The sequence below is a fragment of the Haliaeetus albicilla genome, chromosome 12 (genome assembly GCF_947461875.1).
Source record: "Haliaeetus albicilla chromosome 12, bHalAlb1.1, whole genome shotgun sequence".
Classification (NCBI taxonomy): Eukaryota; Metazoa; Chordata; class Aves; order Accipitriformes; family Accipitridae; genus Haliaeetus; species Haliaeetus albicilla.
The window spans coordinates 36,015,909-36,032,103 of NC_091494.1; the positions used below are offsets into that span (position 1 = coordinate 36,015,909).

The 16,195-nt window shown below is 61.7% G+C and overlaps 1 protein-coding gene across 1 annotated transcript; it reads left to right on the plus strand.

The window, feature by feature from the left end:
- Nucleotides 1–216: 216 nt before the first annotated feature.
- GRIN2C (glutamate ionotropic receptor NMDA type subunit 2C) lies at nucleotides 217–15,386 on the plus strand. The gene is made up of 13 exons (XM_069799121.1): nucleotides 217–354; nucleotides 4,485–4,908; nucleotides 6,622–7,217; nucleotides 7,733–7,847; nucleotides 8,426–8,637; nucleotides 8,764–8,932; nucleotides 9,277–9,430; nucleotides 10,775–10,900; nucleotides 10,988–11,217; nucleotides 11,436–11,596; nucleotides 12,132–12,319; nucleotides 13,004–13,236; nucleotides 13,638–15,386. Exons 2-13 carry the CDS (start codon nucleotides 4,501–4,503, stop codon nucleotides 15,051–15,053), a joined length of 4,008 nt encoding a protein of 1,335 aa, XP_069655222.1. The 5' UTR covers nucleotides 217–354; nucleotides 4,485–4,500; the 3' UTR covers nucleotides 15,054–15,386.
- Nucleotides 15,387–16,195: the final 809 nt, after the last annotated feature.

Below are 16,195 nucleotides of genomic sequence, written 5' to 3' on the forward strand. Positions count from 1 at the left end.
GGGGGGGATGGCTGCCGGGGCCCGGCGGCTACCGAGACACCTGCTGCCACCGGGTCCCCCCCCCTCCCCGTGCACACCCGCTCCGCTCCCGCTCCCTCCTTCCTCCGCTCCCGTCCCTGCCTCCAGCCGCCGCTGCAGAGCCGCCGCCGCCGCCTCCAAGGACGAGCCGGGACCGACGGCGGTCGCTGGACAAACCTCCCCCCCCCCCCCCTTCACCTCCAGCCCCGCCAACCTCGATCCTGCCCCCGGGGGTTGAGGCGGAGAAGGAAAGGGCTGGGAAAAAACGAGCCCCCGGTGGGACGCGCAGCCCCGCCGGAGCCGCGGGGCATGTAGGCACCGAGCAGCGGCGGTCCCGTAAGTACCGGGAGGGTTGGGGGGGGCAACCGGACCCTTCGACGGGCTCTGCCGCCGCCCCGGCACCGCCGACAGGAACTTTTAGGGGTGATGGTGGGGGAGCTTGGGGTGGGGGGGGGGTTGCCCCGGCCATTTCCCTCTGCCCCAGCATCCCCATCCCCGAGAGCTCCCGCTCCCCGTCCCGGGCAGGGGATGGGAATGAGCCTTAATTCTGGGCGCTGTGCTGGGGGCTTTTTTTGGGGGGGGTGGGAGGGTGGGAGGCAGGAAAAAGAGAGGAGACCTCGCTGGGTGCCATCAGCCCCGTGTCGTGTGTCCCCCCCCCCCAACACCACCTTGCGTAACCCAGCGGCACGCAGGACACTTGGCGTTTATTTTTGGTTAATCCATATTCGACCTTTTTAAGCTGCGTTTCGGTGCGTGCGTGTGCGGGGCCATCACCCCGGCCCGCAGCCCCCGGCCCACAACTGTTGCTGTCAGAGGCGCAGGCGAGGAAGAGGAGGGTGATGCTGGGTGGTGGCAGATGAAGGTTGAAAGGAGACGGTGCTTGCCGAGGGTTGCCAGTGCTTCTCCCTCCCGAGTCATCCCCCCTGCATGGGAACAGGGATGGCGATGAGTTGGCTTTGGGGAGGTTTTGCTGCTTTCCCTCCTTTTAGGGGTCTTCTTGCTCCACAGGGGTGTCCCCCATCCGGGCAATGACAAGCCCTGGCACAAGCCAGTATCCTCCCCGATGCCCCTCATCCTCCCAGCAAGGCTCCCACCAGGTTCAGGTTTGTTCTGTCCTTTCCATCCATCGGCCCCAGTTCGCTCTCCCCTGGTGCAGGCTGCACCTTCCCTGTGGTTTGAGGCTCGGGGGTTTTTTTTGAGGGATAAGGTTTCTCTTTCTTGAGCGATATTTTGCATTTGGGGATTTTTGTTCTCCCTTTCCTGAGGTCAGAATATCTGCATGAGCTCTCCCCCTCCTGGAGCAGGGGAGGGAGGGATCAAGGGAGGGCAAAAAGGAGATTTAAAATTAGGAGCAAACTTTCCCTGTTGCATTAAAATGACATTTTGGGGGTGGTGGGATGGAAGGGCTTGATCAGTGCCTTTAGCAGGAGGTTTCTGCGAGTGCTTGGTGTATCAGGTGAAGCTATGCCTAGGAAAGGGGTTAACCTGCTCAAAACCACCCCAAAGCAACAAAAAACAAGTGCCAAAGCCACTGAGCAGCTCTGTGGGTGTCCTCTGGTCCCCGGGGAGGCTACTGGGAGGTGGCATTGCCCTACTGGGGCTCCCGGCTGACGCCACCTTCCTCCTACTCCAGCCCGGTCACCAGCCCTTTGCCCGGCTGGAAAACCTCCTTTTTGGGAAGGCCTTTTCCTGAAGGAGCAATTCCGCAGTGCTTGCTACAAAAGGTTGAAAAATGTGGATTTTTTTTTTAAAGTCCAGGGGGGCTTTGCTGTGTTGTGCTGAGCCCAAGAGCAGCCCCGGCTCTGGCAGTCGCACAGGGATGGGCTTGGTTCCTCTTCTGCTTCCACCACTTTCTTGCATTTGCCGTCCCCACCCTCATCCCCCCAAAACCCCACATTTTCCTGCACCCCTCTAGCTCGCTCCTGGAAAAAAATGGGCTAGAAGCACATGGAGTCAGCTAGGCTGGAGGAGCTGGCTGCTCTTTGCATCCCAAATCCGGCCATTTTGGAGCAGCACTGGCTCCGACCCACGCATGGAGCCCCTGCCAGCCGTGGGCTCGCTGGCCCTAAACCCTTCCATCCTCCTCCGCAGCCGCCAAGGGCTGCGGCAAGTGGCTCGGCTCCAGCCGGTGGCACCAGTTTCCTGGGAAAGATGGAAATTCATTCCCCTGGTTGTCTCAGCAATGGCTGAACAACGTGATGTGCCCATGCCCACCTCTTCTCTGCCGTTGCCGTTGTGCTCCGGCTGCAAGGGACGGGAATGCTTTCCACCTGCGTCTTGGTCCAGTGGGAAACCAGTTTGCTTAAACCTGCCCCCAGTTGCAGCCGGGAGCGGAGCAACCCCTTTGGCGGCAGGGCTTCGCATCATGGGAGGGTTTTGCTGGCCTGTGCTTGGATTACTTTGTGCTAGAAGAGGGTCCCAAGTATGGGGAAGAGCTGGGTTGAGGAAGAGGAGGATAAGGGCCTGGGATGGGTAAGATGCCAGGGCTGGCACGAGCAAACCCCATCATTCACCACGAGGTCCCAGAGTATATTTAAACGTCCTTGAGGAGGGCTCAGCCAGGCAGAGCTGCTGGGAGAGCGGCTCTGTTTGTTTTGGGTGGCGTGTTGCTCCTCTTCCTCTCTGCTCGGGTAGCTGATGCCGGATTCCTGGTGAATTATTTATCACGGGACTAAAAATACTCGGGAATTCGCAGTGAGGAGCAGGCGGCGCGGGCCACCCCGCCGCTGGGCTGGCCGTGCCGGAGCGTGGGACGCTGCCAGCATGGCATGACTCACCCGCCGCCCTCTCCGGCCAAGGGGCCCTGGCTGTGGCCATCGGTGTGGCGTCGTGGCTCCCGTGGCTGAACTGGCTGCAATGTGGGGTGGTGGTGGGGATGCAGCCGGGCAAGGTGAACCCTCCTGGGTGATGGTGGGTGCTGGGGGTGGATGATTCCCTGCTGAAACCCATCTGGCTGAGATGCTGCCTTGTGAGCATTGGTACCCGGCCAGGTACCCAAGCTCTCCTGGTACCCATGGGGTGCAGGAGGGGGATGTCGGGCTCGTGTCCCCTGTTTCTGCGGAGGGGACAGCCCTGGTGCTCAAATCCGCACCGAGCAGCTCTTGCAGGGTGCCCAGCCGGGCAGTCATTGCATTTATTTCCTGCGTTTTCAGTCCAACATGCCAGCAGCGCTTTCGCAGTGTGCCGAGGGGTTGTCCCTCACTGCGGCACGGAGGAGCGTTGGGGTGTGGGTCCCCAGGGCAGCCCAGACCCCAGAACCATCCAGGACTTGTCAAGGGGCTCCTACGACTGTGCCGAGGATGCATTAAGCAACAGCAGCTTTTAATTGCAAGTGACGTTTCCGAGCACCAGCTGGCATCTTGCTGCATGGAGCGACACCGGCGTGTGGCTGGTGCCACCGCGGAGGGCTGCTTGTCCCCCTCCCCGCTGCCCAGTGTGGCACCGGCGTGATGGCCCGGGGGACAATGGGGCTTGGAGAGGCTCAGACGCCCCTGGCCGTAGGTCTTGCCACGGGGTAGTTTTTGCTGGTGGGCTCCGAGGAAGGGGTGAGCTCCAGAACAGGGGTCCATCGCCATGGGTAGGGATGTGTGCCCCCCCGCCCCGGAGACTGTCACCCCACCACGCCTGCAGGTTGGGCACCCACAGTCAGTGGGGAATCAGGGACCTGGCAGGGGGAATGTGCCCAAATACTCCCCCAAAACTTGGCTTTGGGGTGCAGCCGGCAGAGGTGCAGTGGGGTGGGTGTCCCAGCCAGGTGGGCAATGCCAGGGGACGATACGCACTGGGGGGTAAAGGCAAGAAGGGGGGGGAAAGCTGAAGGATGGTATCTAGGGGGGACACTTGGAGACAAGGGGCCAGGTGAGTGCTTTGGTTGGGATTTGGGAAGCAGCAGCGAGGGGACTGGGGCAGGGGGACAGGCAGGAGACCAGCTGCTCCGGTGACTGTGTGGTTTGCAAAATCCCAACATGGGGGTTGCAGAGCTGAACCCTCCCTCAAGGGCAAAGCCTTTAAATATTGAAGGTGGCTGTTAGCTGTGGAGGGAGGCACCAGGGAGCTGCCAGCTCCTCCTGTCACCTCTTACTGCTGTCCCCATCCCTGGCCAAAGCACTGTAGCACTGAGGGCTTTTGGAGACAGGATAGGGGTGGGAGGGCAATGGGACTGGGAGGGGGACGGCGGTGGTGGGATGGGGACGGGGTGGTGGTGGGAAGGGGGACCGGCTGGGAAGGATTAGTGATTGGTGGGACTTGGGACAAGGGACGTGGCACTGGGTTATACGGTGGGTGGTGGGTACAATGCTGTAGTTGTCCCTCCACCACATCCAGCCTCCAAAGGACGAGGGTCCCCCTCTCTCTCTGGGGTCAACCCACCCTGGTGCTGCCCCAGGACAGTGGGGAGGGCTGGGACGAGTGGGGCTGGGGGTCCTGGCAGGCAGCTGGATGCGAGGGGCTGTGTCCCATCCTGGCAGGGACGCGGTGGTGGACATGGGCAGAGCGCCGGCGCACGCTCTGCTACTGTCGATGGTGCTGGGCTGCTCGGCTGCCTTCACGGACCTCCTGCTGCCGGGCCCCGAGGAGCCAGTGGTCAACGTGGCCGTGGTGTTTGGGGGCACATCCTACCCCCTGCACATTCGCTCCCGCCTGAGTCCCCAGAGCTTCCTGGACATGCCCCTGGAGATCCACCCCATCACTGTCATCGTCAACAACACCAACCCCAGCACCCTCCTCACCCAGATCTGCGACATCCTCGCCAGCCACAAGATCCACGGCATCATCTTCGAGGACAACGTCGGCACGGAGGCCGTAGCCCAGATCCTTGACTTCATCTCCTCCCAGACTCAGGTCCCTGTCATCAGCATCAGCGGGGGGTCTGCCGTGGTCCTGACCCCGAAGGTGAGGCACTCGCTGGGGCTTATTTCTGGGGGTGGTGGGAGAAATGAGAGATTATTAGAGAGAGGTAGATACGGGATGTGAAATGCTGGACGGCAGAGGAGCTGCTGGGCTGCAGCACAGGGGCTTGCGGGCAGGAATAGGCAGTGGCTGCGGCAGCATGGCCAACCGGGATGGTGGGACATGGAGGGGACTTTAAGGAGGGGACCTGTTGATGGCACATGGGAGAGGACTTCAGTGCCCTGTGGAGGGACCTCCCCTGGTGTCCTGTTTGCCATCCCCTCCAGGCTGTGCTCACCATGGGGCTGGGGTCATGGCGCCAGGGCTGCCAGGGCAGTGGCAGGATTGTCATGTCCCCATCCTCCTCCTTTCCTGCCCTGCTGGGGCCGGATCCAGCCCTGAAATGCCCGGGCGGGCAGCTTGGAGAAGCCTCTCTCGGCTGTGGCAGCAATCTGAGGTGCACCACGGACCAAACCAGGATTTTTGGCTTCTCTGCTCCTCGCTGGCGTCAGATACTGTCACTGTCACTGTCACCGTCACCTGCCTGCCGAGAAACGCTGGCGGCAGGGCGAGCTGGAGCTGTGCTGGAGGGTGCTGGGTGGGCGGCGATGGGCTGCAGCGATGCTCCCGTCCCTGCTGGGGAGGAGATTTGGGTTATCTCCTCCTGGCTGCTCGTCTCACCCTGCCCAGCCTGGGCACCAGAGGGGTCCCGGCACTGGTCCTTCCCACTGCAGCAGCCCCCAGGCTGGAGACCCTGCCGCTCCTTGGGGCACTGGTTTCGTGCTCTGCTTTCCCAGAGGTTTTGGAACCTAAACCCCCTGGATGGTACCTTGGCAGCCCTGCCTGCACTGACTGGTGCTCCCAGACCACCCCGAGCTACTGGTCACTGTGGGTGGGTGGCAGTGTGAGCAGTGGGCTCAGGTGGGTTCAGTGGATTCAGGTTGGTGCAGAGGGCTCAGGTGGAGCCCCAGGCGACTGAAAAATAGCCATGGCTTTGCTGTGGTCTCAGTGTTTTTCTGCAGCTTTCTCCAGGGGTTGGGTATTTTGGGGGCAGTGGAGGGACCTGTCTGAAGGCTCGACCTCCTCCTCCTCCTCCCACGGGTCCAAGGTCCCCAGCAGCTCCCGCTCCCCGGCTGGAACTCCCTGGGGCTCCCCCTCCAGCCGGACCTCCATCCTCGCTGGAAAAACTACTTCTCTGGAGGTGGAGGGGGGTCTGGGTGGCAAAACCCTGCCGCCTGTCCGCGACCTTCTGTAAATGCCATTCGCTGAATCATTTAAGACAGAATCAGATCAATTAAGGTTTGCTAATGAGAGGCCAGATGGCCGGGGAGGTGGGGTGGGAGGGAAGGAGCCTTGTGGGCTCCGGCAGCAGGTAGTGTTGGAGCCGGGATGGGATTTACGCTCCTGGCAGAGCCCTTGTCCCCTCCCTCTCCTAGTTTAAGGAGAAATTGTTGGTGTCCTTTGGAGGGTGGATGAATTTTTGGTCAACAAGCTGAGAAATGGAGGAGAGGCTGCAGAGCTTGACCCTTTGTGTGGGATGAGGTTCCTTGGAGACCACTAGTAGATCAGTCCAATTTTGGGTGTCTCCAGCTATGGACCATGCAAGTTCATGGCTCTTTGGAACCCTTCATGATGCAAATTCAAGGTGGCTTGCATGGGTGCAAGAGACCTGGACCATGGTACCAGAGCAGGCCCTGATCCCTTTTCCTCCCGCAGGAGCCCGGATCAGCTTTCCTACAGTTGGGTGTCTCCATCGAGCAGCAAATCCAGGTGATCTTCAAGGTGTTGGAGGAATACGACTGGGGCTCCTTCGCTGTCATCACCAGCCTCTACCCGGGCTACAACATCTTCCTGGACGTCATCCGCTCCTTCACGGATGCCAGCTACTTTGGCTGGGAGCTGCAGGAGGTGATCACCTTTGAGATGAGCCAGGAGCGGAGCAGCTCCAGGACGCAGCGGCTCCTGCGACAGATCGATGCCCAGGTCCTCATCGTCTACTGCTCACGAGAGGAGGCCGAGTACCTTTTTGCCATGGCAGAGCAAGCTGGCCTCGTGGGGCCGGGCTATGTCTGGATCGTGCCCAGCCTGACGGTGGGCAACATGGAGGTGCCACCCGCCTCCTTCCCTGTCGGCCTCATCAGTGTGGTGACGGAGAGCTGGAAGCTGAGCCTGCGGCAGAAGGTGCGGGATGGGGTGGCCATCATTGCCATGGGGGCGGCCAGCTTCTTCCGGGCCCACGGCTACCTCCCAGAGGTAGGACAGGACTGCTGGGCCCCCCCTGGGGCCATCACCGCCAACACCAGCTTCTACCGGTGAGGCTCTGGGACCACTGGGATGGGTGTGAAATGGGGGGGAATGGGGCAATGGAGAGGGAAGGGGCAGGGGAGGAGGAGGATGGAGCTGGCAGGCAGGGGGAATGATACTCACTGTGGGCTGCAGCTGGCGGTCGATGCCTCTTGGCTGGTTTTCTACTGGAGCATCTCCCCAGAGCAGCCCTTGCTTTTTGCTGTGCTTCTCTGCAACCCAGGGTCTCAGGGGGGGTTCAAAGCTCTGCTTTGCAGTGCAGACATGGCACCTGAGGGCTGCTGTGGCAGTCTGTGCATCCTGAGCCCTGCGGTGCTCCATCCTCAGTGCCTCCTTGCTGGCAGGGCTTTCTCCAGCTCCCCGCTGCCCCTTGCATAGGGGCTAAACCTGGTCCCTAGCTCTCAGCCCCACATCTCTCCATGGGACCCGTGGCAGCCCAGCTGGGGCCAGAGAAGGAGGAGGAGGAGGGCTGTACGGGGCTGGGTTGCACAGCCAGGGGCTTACAGGCACTGTGTCCCACCAGACACCTCCTCAACGTGACGTGGGAGCACAGGGACTTCTCCTTCAATGAAGGCGGCTACCTGATCAGACCCACCATGGTGGTGATCTCGCTCAACCAGCACCGGCTCTGGGAGATGGTAGGACCCTCGGATCCCCCGGGATGGGTACACTGGTAGGGTGGCTGGGCAGGGTGAGCCTGGGACCATGCACAGGCTGGGGTCCCACCCTGGGGCAGGTTGTCCCATGCAAAACCCATGGCTGATACCAAAAGTCCCATGGTGGGGCTTCACAGCAATTCCCGGCACCAAAGCTCTGCTAAGAGCTGGGTTTTTTTCCCCTGCAATTTTGCTGAAAAGTCCCAAAAGAGGCAAAAATGCAGCTGCCCACCTCTGGAGAAGAGCAGCCAAACACCTAGACCTGAAACAAGCTGTGCAGAGGGGCGTTTTTTCTAGTTTAAAAGTATTTTGGGTGAAGTTTGGACAGGTTTGTGCTCACGCAAGCCTGGTGCTTGGGGCCCAGGAAGAAACACCATGCCCTGTGGTCAGTGGGTGTGTGGGGAAAGGGATGCTGAGATGGGACTCACCATGGCTGAGCTCCAGCCTGACGATGGTCCAGAAGAAACGAGCCCCAAAGGCGTGGGGAGGATGGACATGGGACCCCGTGTGACCCACAGAGCCCCTCGCCGGGGTGACGATGTGCTCTCCCTCGGGGGCAGGTGGGCAAGTGGGACAAAGGCATCATCCACATGAAGTACCCGGTATGGCCCCGCTACGGCTCCTTCCTGCAGCCTGTGGCTGATAACCGCCACCTGACAGTGGCCACACTGGAGGAGAGACCCTTCGTCATCGTGGAGAACACGGACCCCAGCACCGGGGTCTGCGTGCGCAACACCGTGCCCTGCCGCAAACAGACCAACTCCTCCCAGAGGTGAGCAGCGAGGATGGAGCTCAGCAATTTTGGCCATCTCTCACTGGGCACGTGATGTCCAGGGAGCATCAGGGCGCTCAGAGCATCTTTGGTTGGTCCAACCCATTTTTCCTGGTGCGGTTTCAGTGGCGATGGCCTCGTGGATCCCTACACCAAACTGTGCTGCAAGGGCTTCTGCATCGACATCCTAAAGAAGCTGGCCAAGGCGGTGAAGTTCTCCTACGACCTCTACCTAGTGACCAACGGCAAACACGGCAAGATCGTCCGCGGGGTCTGGAACGGCATGATTGGTGAGGTAGGGGTGGGCATGCCTCGGACCCCACCTTCAGCCCTCTCTAGGGAGCACCACTCACTCGGGGCATGTCCTGACCTGGGGCTTTCCTGCCGGAGACGGGGTCAGGGTGTCTGCGGTGGGATTCTGGGCAGGGGAGGAGAATGGGGAAGGAGTCAGCTGAACATTTACGACCCCACAGCTGGTTGTGTTTGTGTCACTGCTCATTTATTTATGGTAATATTAAAACAAAAAAAGACAAAAGTTAAGGTTGGAAATGCCGGAGATGAGGAAATGCCTGGGGAAGGTGGTCTGGGTCCCTCTGTCTGTCCATCTGCCCATCCTGAGACCATCTGCCCCTTCCCCAGGTGTACTACAAGCGTGCAGACATGGCCATCGGCTCCCTCACCATCAACGAGGAGCGCTCCGAAATCGTGGACTTCTCCGTGCCCTTCGTGGAGACGGGCATCAGCGTCATGGTGGCCAGGAGCAACGGCACCGTCTCCCCCTCTGCCTTCCTGGGTGAGCCGTGTGTCCCACCGTCTGTCTGTCTGTCTGTGGATTCATCCCATGCTTCTGACAAATGCATATTAGAAATATTGTCCGGTTTTAATAACTTTTAAGAAAAAAACCCTAAGTCATAAGGGAAGGAGACTGTGCTGCCAGCTTTGGAACTTCCTCCTCCCCTCGCCTGAATAATCCTTTTATTATGGAGACAGAGGCTGGGAGGTTTCCTCCTCTTCATTACTTGTGTGGAGGAGGGAGGATGGGGACGTGGCAGGAGACAAGGTGGGGATTTGCCAGCTCTGAGCTCTGCTCTGGGGACCCCTTCTCTGCCACCGTCACCAGAGCCCGTGGTTAAGCCAGGTGTAGGAAACCGCCAGTGCTAAAAGTTTTATTTAATGAGTTTTTAAAAAAAACCAAAGCTGCAGCCTAGGAAGGGGAGGAGACTGGCCAAGGTCATCACGAAATTCAGCCTGAGCGCTTAGGCAGGGCTCTCGGCTCTCGGCAAGGGCACAGCGTCAGCGGCCCAGCTCGGCTGGAGCCGGGCTCCCACGCGGGGAGGGTGTGAGCGGGTGCGGGTGGGTGTGGGTGCCAGGGATGCCGTGGGGTGTAGGACACTGCCAGCCTGGACACATCTTCTCCCTCCTGTCCCCCCCCATACCATGGGGTCCACCCTGCCCCCCGCAAAGCCGGGGTCACCTTCATCGGCCCCGGGGACAGACGGAGCTTCCCACCCCAGTTCGGCAGGGCCAGGGTCCGCGGTCCCCGAGCCTCCCACGCTAATGAGCCGCATCCCCATCAGGGGAGGCCTCTCCTCCCTGACAGCGAAGGACGCGCTGACAAATGGACCTCGGCGGCCGCCTGGTGAGGGCTCAGCTGCATCCCCACTGCTCCCGCCGCCCCATCCCGGCTCATCCCGGGAAGGCAGGGGCTCGTCGCCCACCCCCAGCTCCCGGGGGGCTCTCCCAGGGGCTGAGTGGGGTCGGAAGGCTGGTCCTGTACCCAATGCAGGCACTGTCCCATGGCCAGAGCCATCACAGGGGACAATCTGCGATCCTGTGGGAAACCCTCCTGCCGATGACCCTGGAGATGGGCAGCACCTCATTAGCATCTCCCTGTTGATGAAAGCCTGACTTTGTTTAAGCAGGGAAGCATGGCTGCATCCCCCCGTCTCACAGCATCCCCATTCCCTCCTGATTCCCTGTGGATTTGCTCGGATGCAGTGCTGCCAGCCCCCATCTCCTCTCCGCGGAGAGGCAATATTCAGGAGGATGAGACCCTTCCATTGGGGAGGGCTCCTGGGGGTCCCCAAGGGGCCGTGGGGTGTCCTGGGGGACCGACAGAGTCCCACTTGCCTTGCAGAGCCTTACAGCCCAGCTGTGTGGGTCATGATGTTCGTGATGTGTCTCACCGTGGTGGCCGTCACCGTCTTCGTGTTCGAGTATTTCAGCCCCGTTGGCTACAACCAGAACCTCACCAGTGGCAAGAGTGAGTTGGGGGAGGCGGGAGCTGGGGGGACACACACACATCCCTGGCCAGGTTGACAGCTGTCCCCTCTGTCCCCTGTCCCCACAGGGCCAGGAGGTCCCTCCTTCACCATCGGCAAGTCGGTGTGGCTGCTGTGGGCTCTGGTCTTCAATAACTCGGTGCCCATTGAGAACCCCAAGGGCACCACCAGCAAGATCATGGTGCTCATCTGGGCTTTCTTCGCCGTCATCTTCCTCGCCAGCTACACTGCCAACCTGGCTGCCTTCATGATCCAGGAGCAGTACATCGACACCGTGTCGGGGCTGAGTGACAGGAAGGTGGGGCTGATGATTGGGCTGGGATCCCTAAAAAGTAATAAGGTTTTTGGGGTGGGGAGAACCTGGGGGGGCTGCGTGTCACTGCTGGCCAATTGGGCATAGGTGGCTGGATGGAGGCCTGGCTGTGGGGAGAGGGGACACATGCTGCGGACACAGCAGGGGACATGGCAGGGACATGGACGCCATGTGATGCCACTCCCTGGGGCTCCCCATTGCAGTTTCAGAAGCCACAGGAGCAGTACCCCCCCTTCCGCTTCGGCACCGTCCCCAACGGCAGCACCGAGAGGAACATCCGCAGCAACTACCCCGACATGCACACCCACATGGTGAAGTACAACCAGCGCTCTGTGGAGGATGCCCTCACCAGCCTCAAAATGGGGTACGGCTCCCAGAGCTGGCATACAGCTCCTCCAAATGGGATACAGGACCCCAAAATGAACTAGGGCTCCCTGGGATGGGGTACAGTGCCTCTCAGATGGGGTAGAGTTTCCTCAGCTGGGGTCCAGCCCCCCATAAGTGAGATATGGGCTCCCCAGGCTGGGTACAGCTCTCCCAGGTGGGCTATGGCACTGTACGGCTTCCTGGCATAAGGTATGCCCCCCCCCAAACAGGGTACAACCCCCTGCAGATGGGGTACAGCTCCATAGAGCACCCCCCAAAAGGGATGCCACCCCCCCAGATGGGGTATGGCTCCCCCAAATGGGATACAGCCCCCCCCCGGGGTTGGGTACTTCTCCTCCAAGTGGGGTTATAGCTCTCCAAGATGGGGCAGAGACCTCCCCAGAGAGGACACAACCCCCTCCGGATGGGCTACAGTTACCCAAAAGGGGCAGAGCTTCCCCAAAACAGGTAAAGCTCCCCAAAAAAGGGCTGCCAGCCCCTTCCCCTCACCCTCCCTCCTGTCGGTGGAGCAGGAAGCTGGATGCCTTCATCTACGATGCGGCGGTGCTCAACTACATGGCGGGCAAGGACGAGGGCTGCAAGCTGGTGACCATCGGCAGTGGGAAGGTGTTCGCCACCACAGGCTACGGCATCGCCCTGCAGAAGGACTCGCGTTGGAAGCGGGCCATCGACCTGGCCCTGCTCCAGTTCCTGGGAGACGGTGGGTGCCCGAGTGTCCTGGTTTCGGCTGGGATAGAATTAATTTTCTTTCTAGTAGCTGGTATAGTGTTATGGCTTGGATTCAGTATGAGAAGAATGTTGATAACGCTAATGTTTTCAGTTGTTGCTAAGCTTCTTGTTAGCCCTGTCCCCATCCTCACTCCACCCCTGCCCTGCAAATTAACCCAGGGACCAGGATTTTTGTTCCCAGATGCTGTGCAGCCTCCACAGCTCCTTGCAGGATGTCACCAAGGGGCTTCTCCACCAGTTCCTTTCAGGGGATGTTAAATACAGCAGCATCTCTCCAGCTGGGTGTTGGGGAGGGTCATTCCTTCTGGGGTCCCTCCTCTTCCTGCAGGCTGTAAAATCCTGGAGATGGCCATGAACAAAATCTGAGGGTCAGGAGGAGAAGCCTAGGAAGGGGACAGTGAGCATGGCTGGCTGGCACATGGGGGGGGGGGACAGAGACAGAAGAGGGCTCTGGAGAAGGACAAGTGACTGGTGGGATGCTCAGGCCAAGGGCAACAGCAAGGACTAGGTGATAACAGCTCCAGGGGCTTGGGGGTGGCTTTCCCCTCCTCCAGGTACAGTGGGGTGGGGACGAGCAGGGGCTGTGCTTGGGGAGATGATGCCACGGGGGGGGGCATTTTCACCCCCCTCCGCCACTGTGCGTGTCTGGCCCCAGGCGAGACCCAGAAGCTGGAGACGGTTTGGCTGTCGGGGATCTGCCAGAATGAGAAGAACGAGGTGATGAGCAGCAAGCTGGACATCGACAACATGGCCGGGGTTTTCTACATGCTGCTGGTGGCCATGGGGCTGAGCCTGCTGGTCTTTGCCTGGGAGCACCTCGTCTACTGGAAGCTGCGTCACTCCGTCCCCAAGTCCCACAAGCTTGACTTCCTCCTGGCCATCAGCAGGGTGAGTGATGCTGCCGCGGGCTCTCGAGGGGCCCAAATGTCCTCCCACGGTGTCACGGGGATGGGCAAGGCTTGGTGGGCATCGTCCCTTTGACCCGCACGGGAGGGACTGGAGATGTTCGTGCTGATGGGAGCTCTTGGCTGGGGAGAAAAGCCAGGTTTTGGGGAAAGGGCTCAGCCCTGGGAATGACCCCACATCTGTATTAACATTCCTGGGGAAAGGGGTGACGGAGGGTGGTGTCACCCACCCTGGCAGTGCTGGGGATGCCGGGGAGGGGACATCGGTGCCGTCGAGACATCTCAGCCTCAGCAGCGTCATCTGGGCTCGGCAGGGTGGGTTCATGGGTGCAGGACCCCACTGACTTTGCTGATGGCGGGGGGCCCCCCCTCTTTTCTCCGCAGGGCATCTACAGCTGCTTCAGTGGGGTGCAGACACTGGTGAGCCCCAGGCGGGCACCCACGCCCGACGTCACCGCCAACTCAGCCCAGGCCAACGTACTGAAGATGCTACAGGCGGCCAAGGAGATGGTGTCGACGGCCAGCGTGGGCGGCTCGCTGGAGCAGGCCACCCGCACCATCGAGGACTGGAGCAGCCGCAGCGATCGCCTCCAGACCAACTTCTCCCTGAGGACACCCCAGCTCGTGGTGCAGAACAGCACCGGTGCCCACCGGGCCCCCTCCTCCATCCCGGCCCCCGCCGAGAGACTGGGGAGAGCCTACGCTCCCAAGGGTGCTCCCCTGGGGCTGCCGCTGCCCCAGTCCATCCCCGTGGACTCCCGGCTGCCCAGGGAGGAGAAGTGGAGAGGGGCCAACGAGCACGTCTCCCCCCTCCTCCACCCCCTGAAATTTCAGGGTGGCTGCGCAGGGGATGAAGCCCTCCCGGGTTTCCCCCACCTCCTGGTGAAGACCTCTCCGGGGGGGGATTTTGGGGAGCAGGTGCTGGTGGGGAACCACGTTGGGGCTCCCCTCCCACCCCCCACGTCCCCCAGGGACCTCCCGCCGCCGGACATCTACAGGGAGCACAAGCGGCCGTCGGGGCGGGGGGACAGGCTGCAAAAGCCCCCCCAGCTCCAGGTGGATGGGGGACACGGGGGCTCGGGGACACTGCCCCGGCTGCTCTCGGCAGCGGAGAAGAGGCGGGAGGCGGTCAGCCCCTTCCTGCCTCCATCCTGCCCTCGTGGAGCCTTCCCAAAAGCCACCAGGACTTGCAGAGCCAGGGGGGAGCCGATCAGGCCGGAGGTTGCGGTGATGGAGCGGGAGAAGCTGAGCTGGCGGGCGAGCTCGGTCAGGGCACCCGGGGAGCAGGGCGAGAAGCGACGTCCCGGGGGGCTGCGACGTTGCGGTCCTGCCCGCCTGCCCGCCCGCACCGACGTACCCGACCTCTTCCCCGAAGCTGAGGCCGGCTACGGCTGCGGTCCCCGCTGCCCCCAAGCCACCGGCCGGCTGGCACCACGCTCGCCCGTGGCCAGGCTGCCGTCCTACCGGGAGGCTTGCCGGCAAAACCCCCGTGCCACCGCCACCGTGCCGGCGTGCGCGCCGTATGCCTGCGTGAACTCGTATGCCAACCTGCCCCTCTACGTGGGCCACCTCTCGCGGGGGTCCCCGCCGCCCCGTGAGCACCCTGGGGTGCCGGCGGGCTGCGGCCGGGGGGCCGGGCGCTGGGACAGCGGCTGCAGAGACTGCGGGAGGCGCGGGGAGCCCTCCTTGCTATGGGCGGTGGGGACGGAGAGAAGGGACCCACTGGTGGCCCGTGGGGTGACGAGTCCTTGTGCCGGCGGGTCCTGGTGGCGGGTCTCCAGCCTGGAGTCGGAGGTGTGACGGGGGGGGCCGGGGGGTGTCCGCACCCCTCTGCCTGCCCTTTGCCCGAGTGTCCCTGCGGGCCAGCCAGCGGCTCCCGGCCGGGCTCCAGCCTCCCGGGGTCCTGCACCGCCGGCAGCGGGATGCTCCAAGCGGCTCGGCGGGTCCCGTACGCTTTGGGGGGTCAGAGGAGCGTGGGGGGGGCTGGCGCGCCCTGGCTCGGGCTCTCCCCACAGGCAGGGCTGGCATCGGGGTTGCCAAACTCATTGCCACCGTGCCACCATCACGTTTTGGTTTCATTCAAGGGACTCAAAATGCCATGTCCAGGTCATTAAAGAGACATTTTCAACCGGCTGGGGACCATTTTTCCATCCTCTGGCGATGAGCCCGGGGCTGCCTTTGGCTTTACCCCCATCACAGGGATGCTTGTGGTCCTGTGCACCCCCCCCCGCTCCCATCCCTTTACTGCTGAGGCCCGCCACAGGCTCGGCCCACCAGTGGCAGCCATGCAAAGGAAAATGGCAATTCATTAAACTGCGCTGAGGGATAATTACTTAGAAGCCATCAGCCTGTGCGGAGGCTGAGGCTGAGCACTGAAGCCGGAGTTACCGCACCCTGCTCGGGTTTTGGGGTGCTGGGCACGGATGGCTGGGAGCTCGGGTCACCGAGGGATGCCCCCACGGCTGCAAACCAGCAGCCCGGCAGGGAGCTGCAGCACGGCACGGCAGCCCCGGGAAGCTGTGCTGTGGGGGAATGAGAAAGGGAAAAAAATTCCTCCCACCTTCCCAGGGCTGATGGAGCCATAAATCAGGCGCGATAGATGAGCCGGGTTTAATTCTTCTCTTGATGTACATGTCTAACACAGCCCTTTCCCTGCAGGGCTGGCGGGGGCACGGGCAGGGGCGGCCGTGATTCACAGGCAGCACCGGACTGGGGAGACGGTTTTTGGGAAGCAGGACCCGAGGCCACCGGGGCCACAGGGCAGTGGCCATAGGTTTGCTGATTGATACCAGCCCCATCCTGGGGCTATGCAAAGCTGCCCATGGCAGGCTGGCAGGCTGTCCCAGGGAGATGCCAACCCTCAACCCCTCTTCCCAGCTGGTTCAGCATCACCTGCCTGGATGAATGTCCCCCCAAGAAGCTGCTCTAAAGCTCCGTTGTAT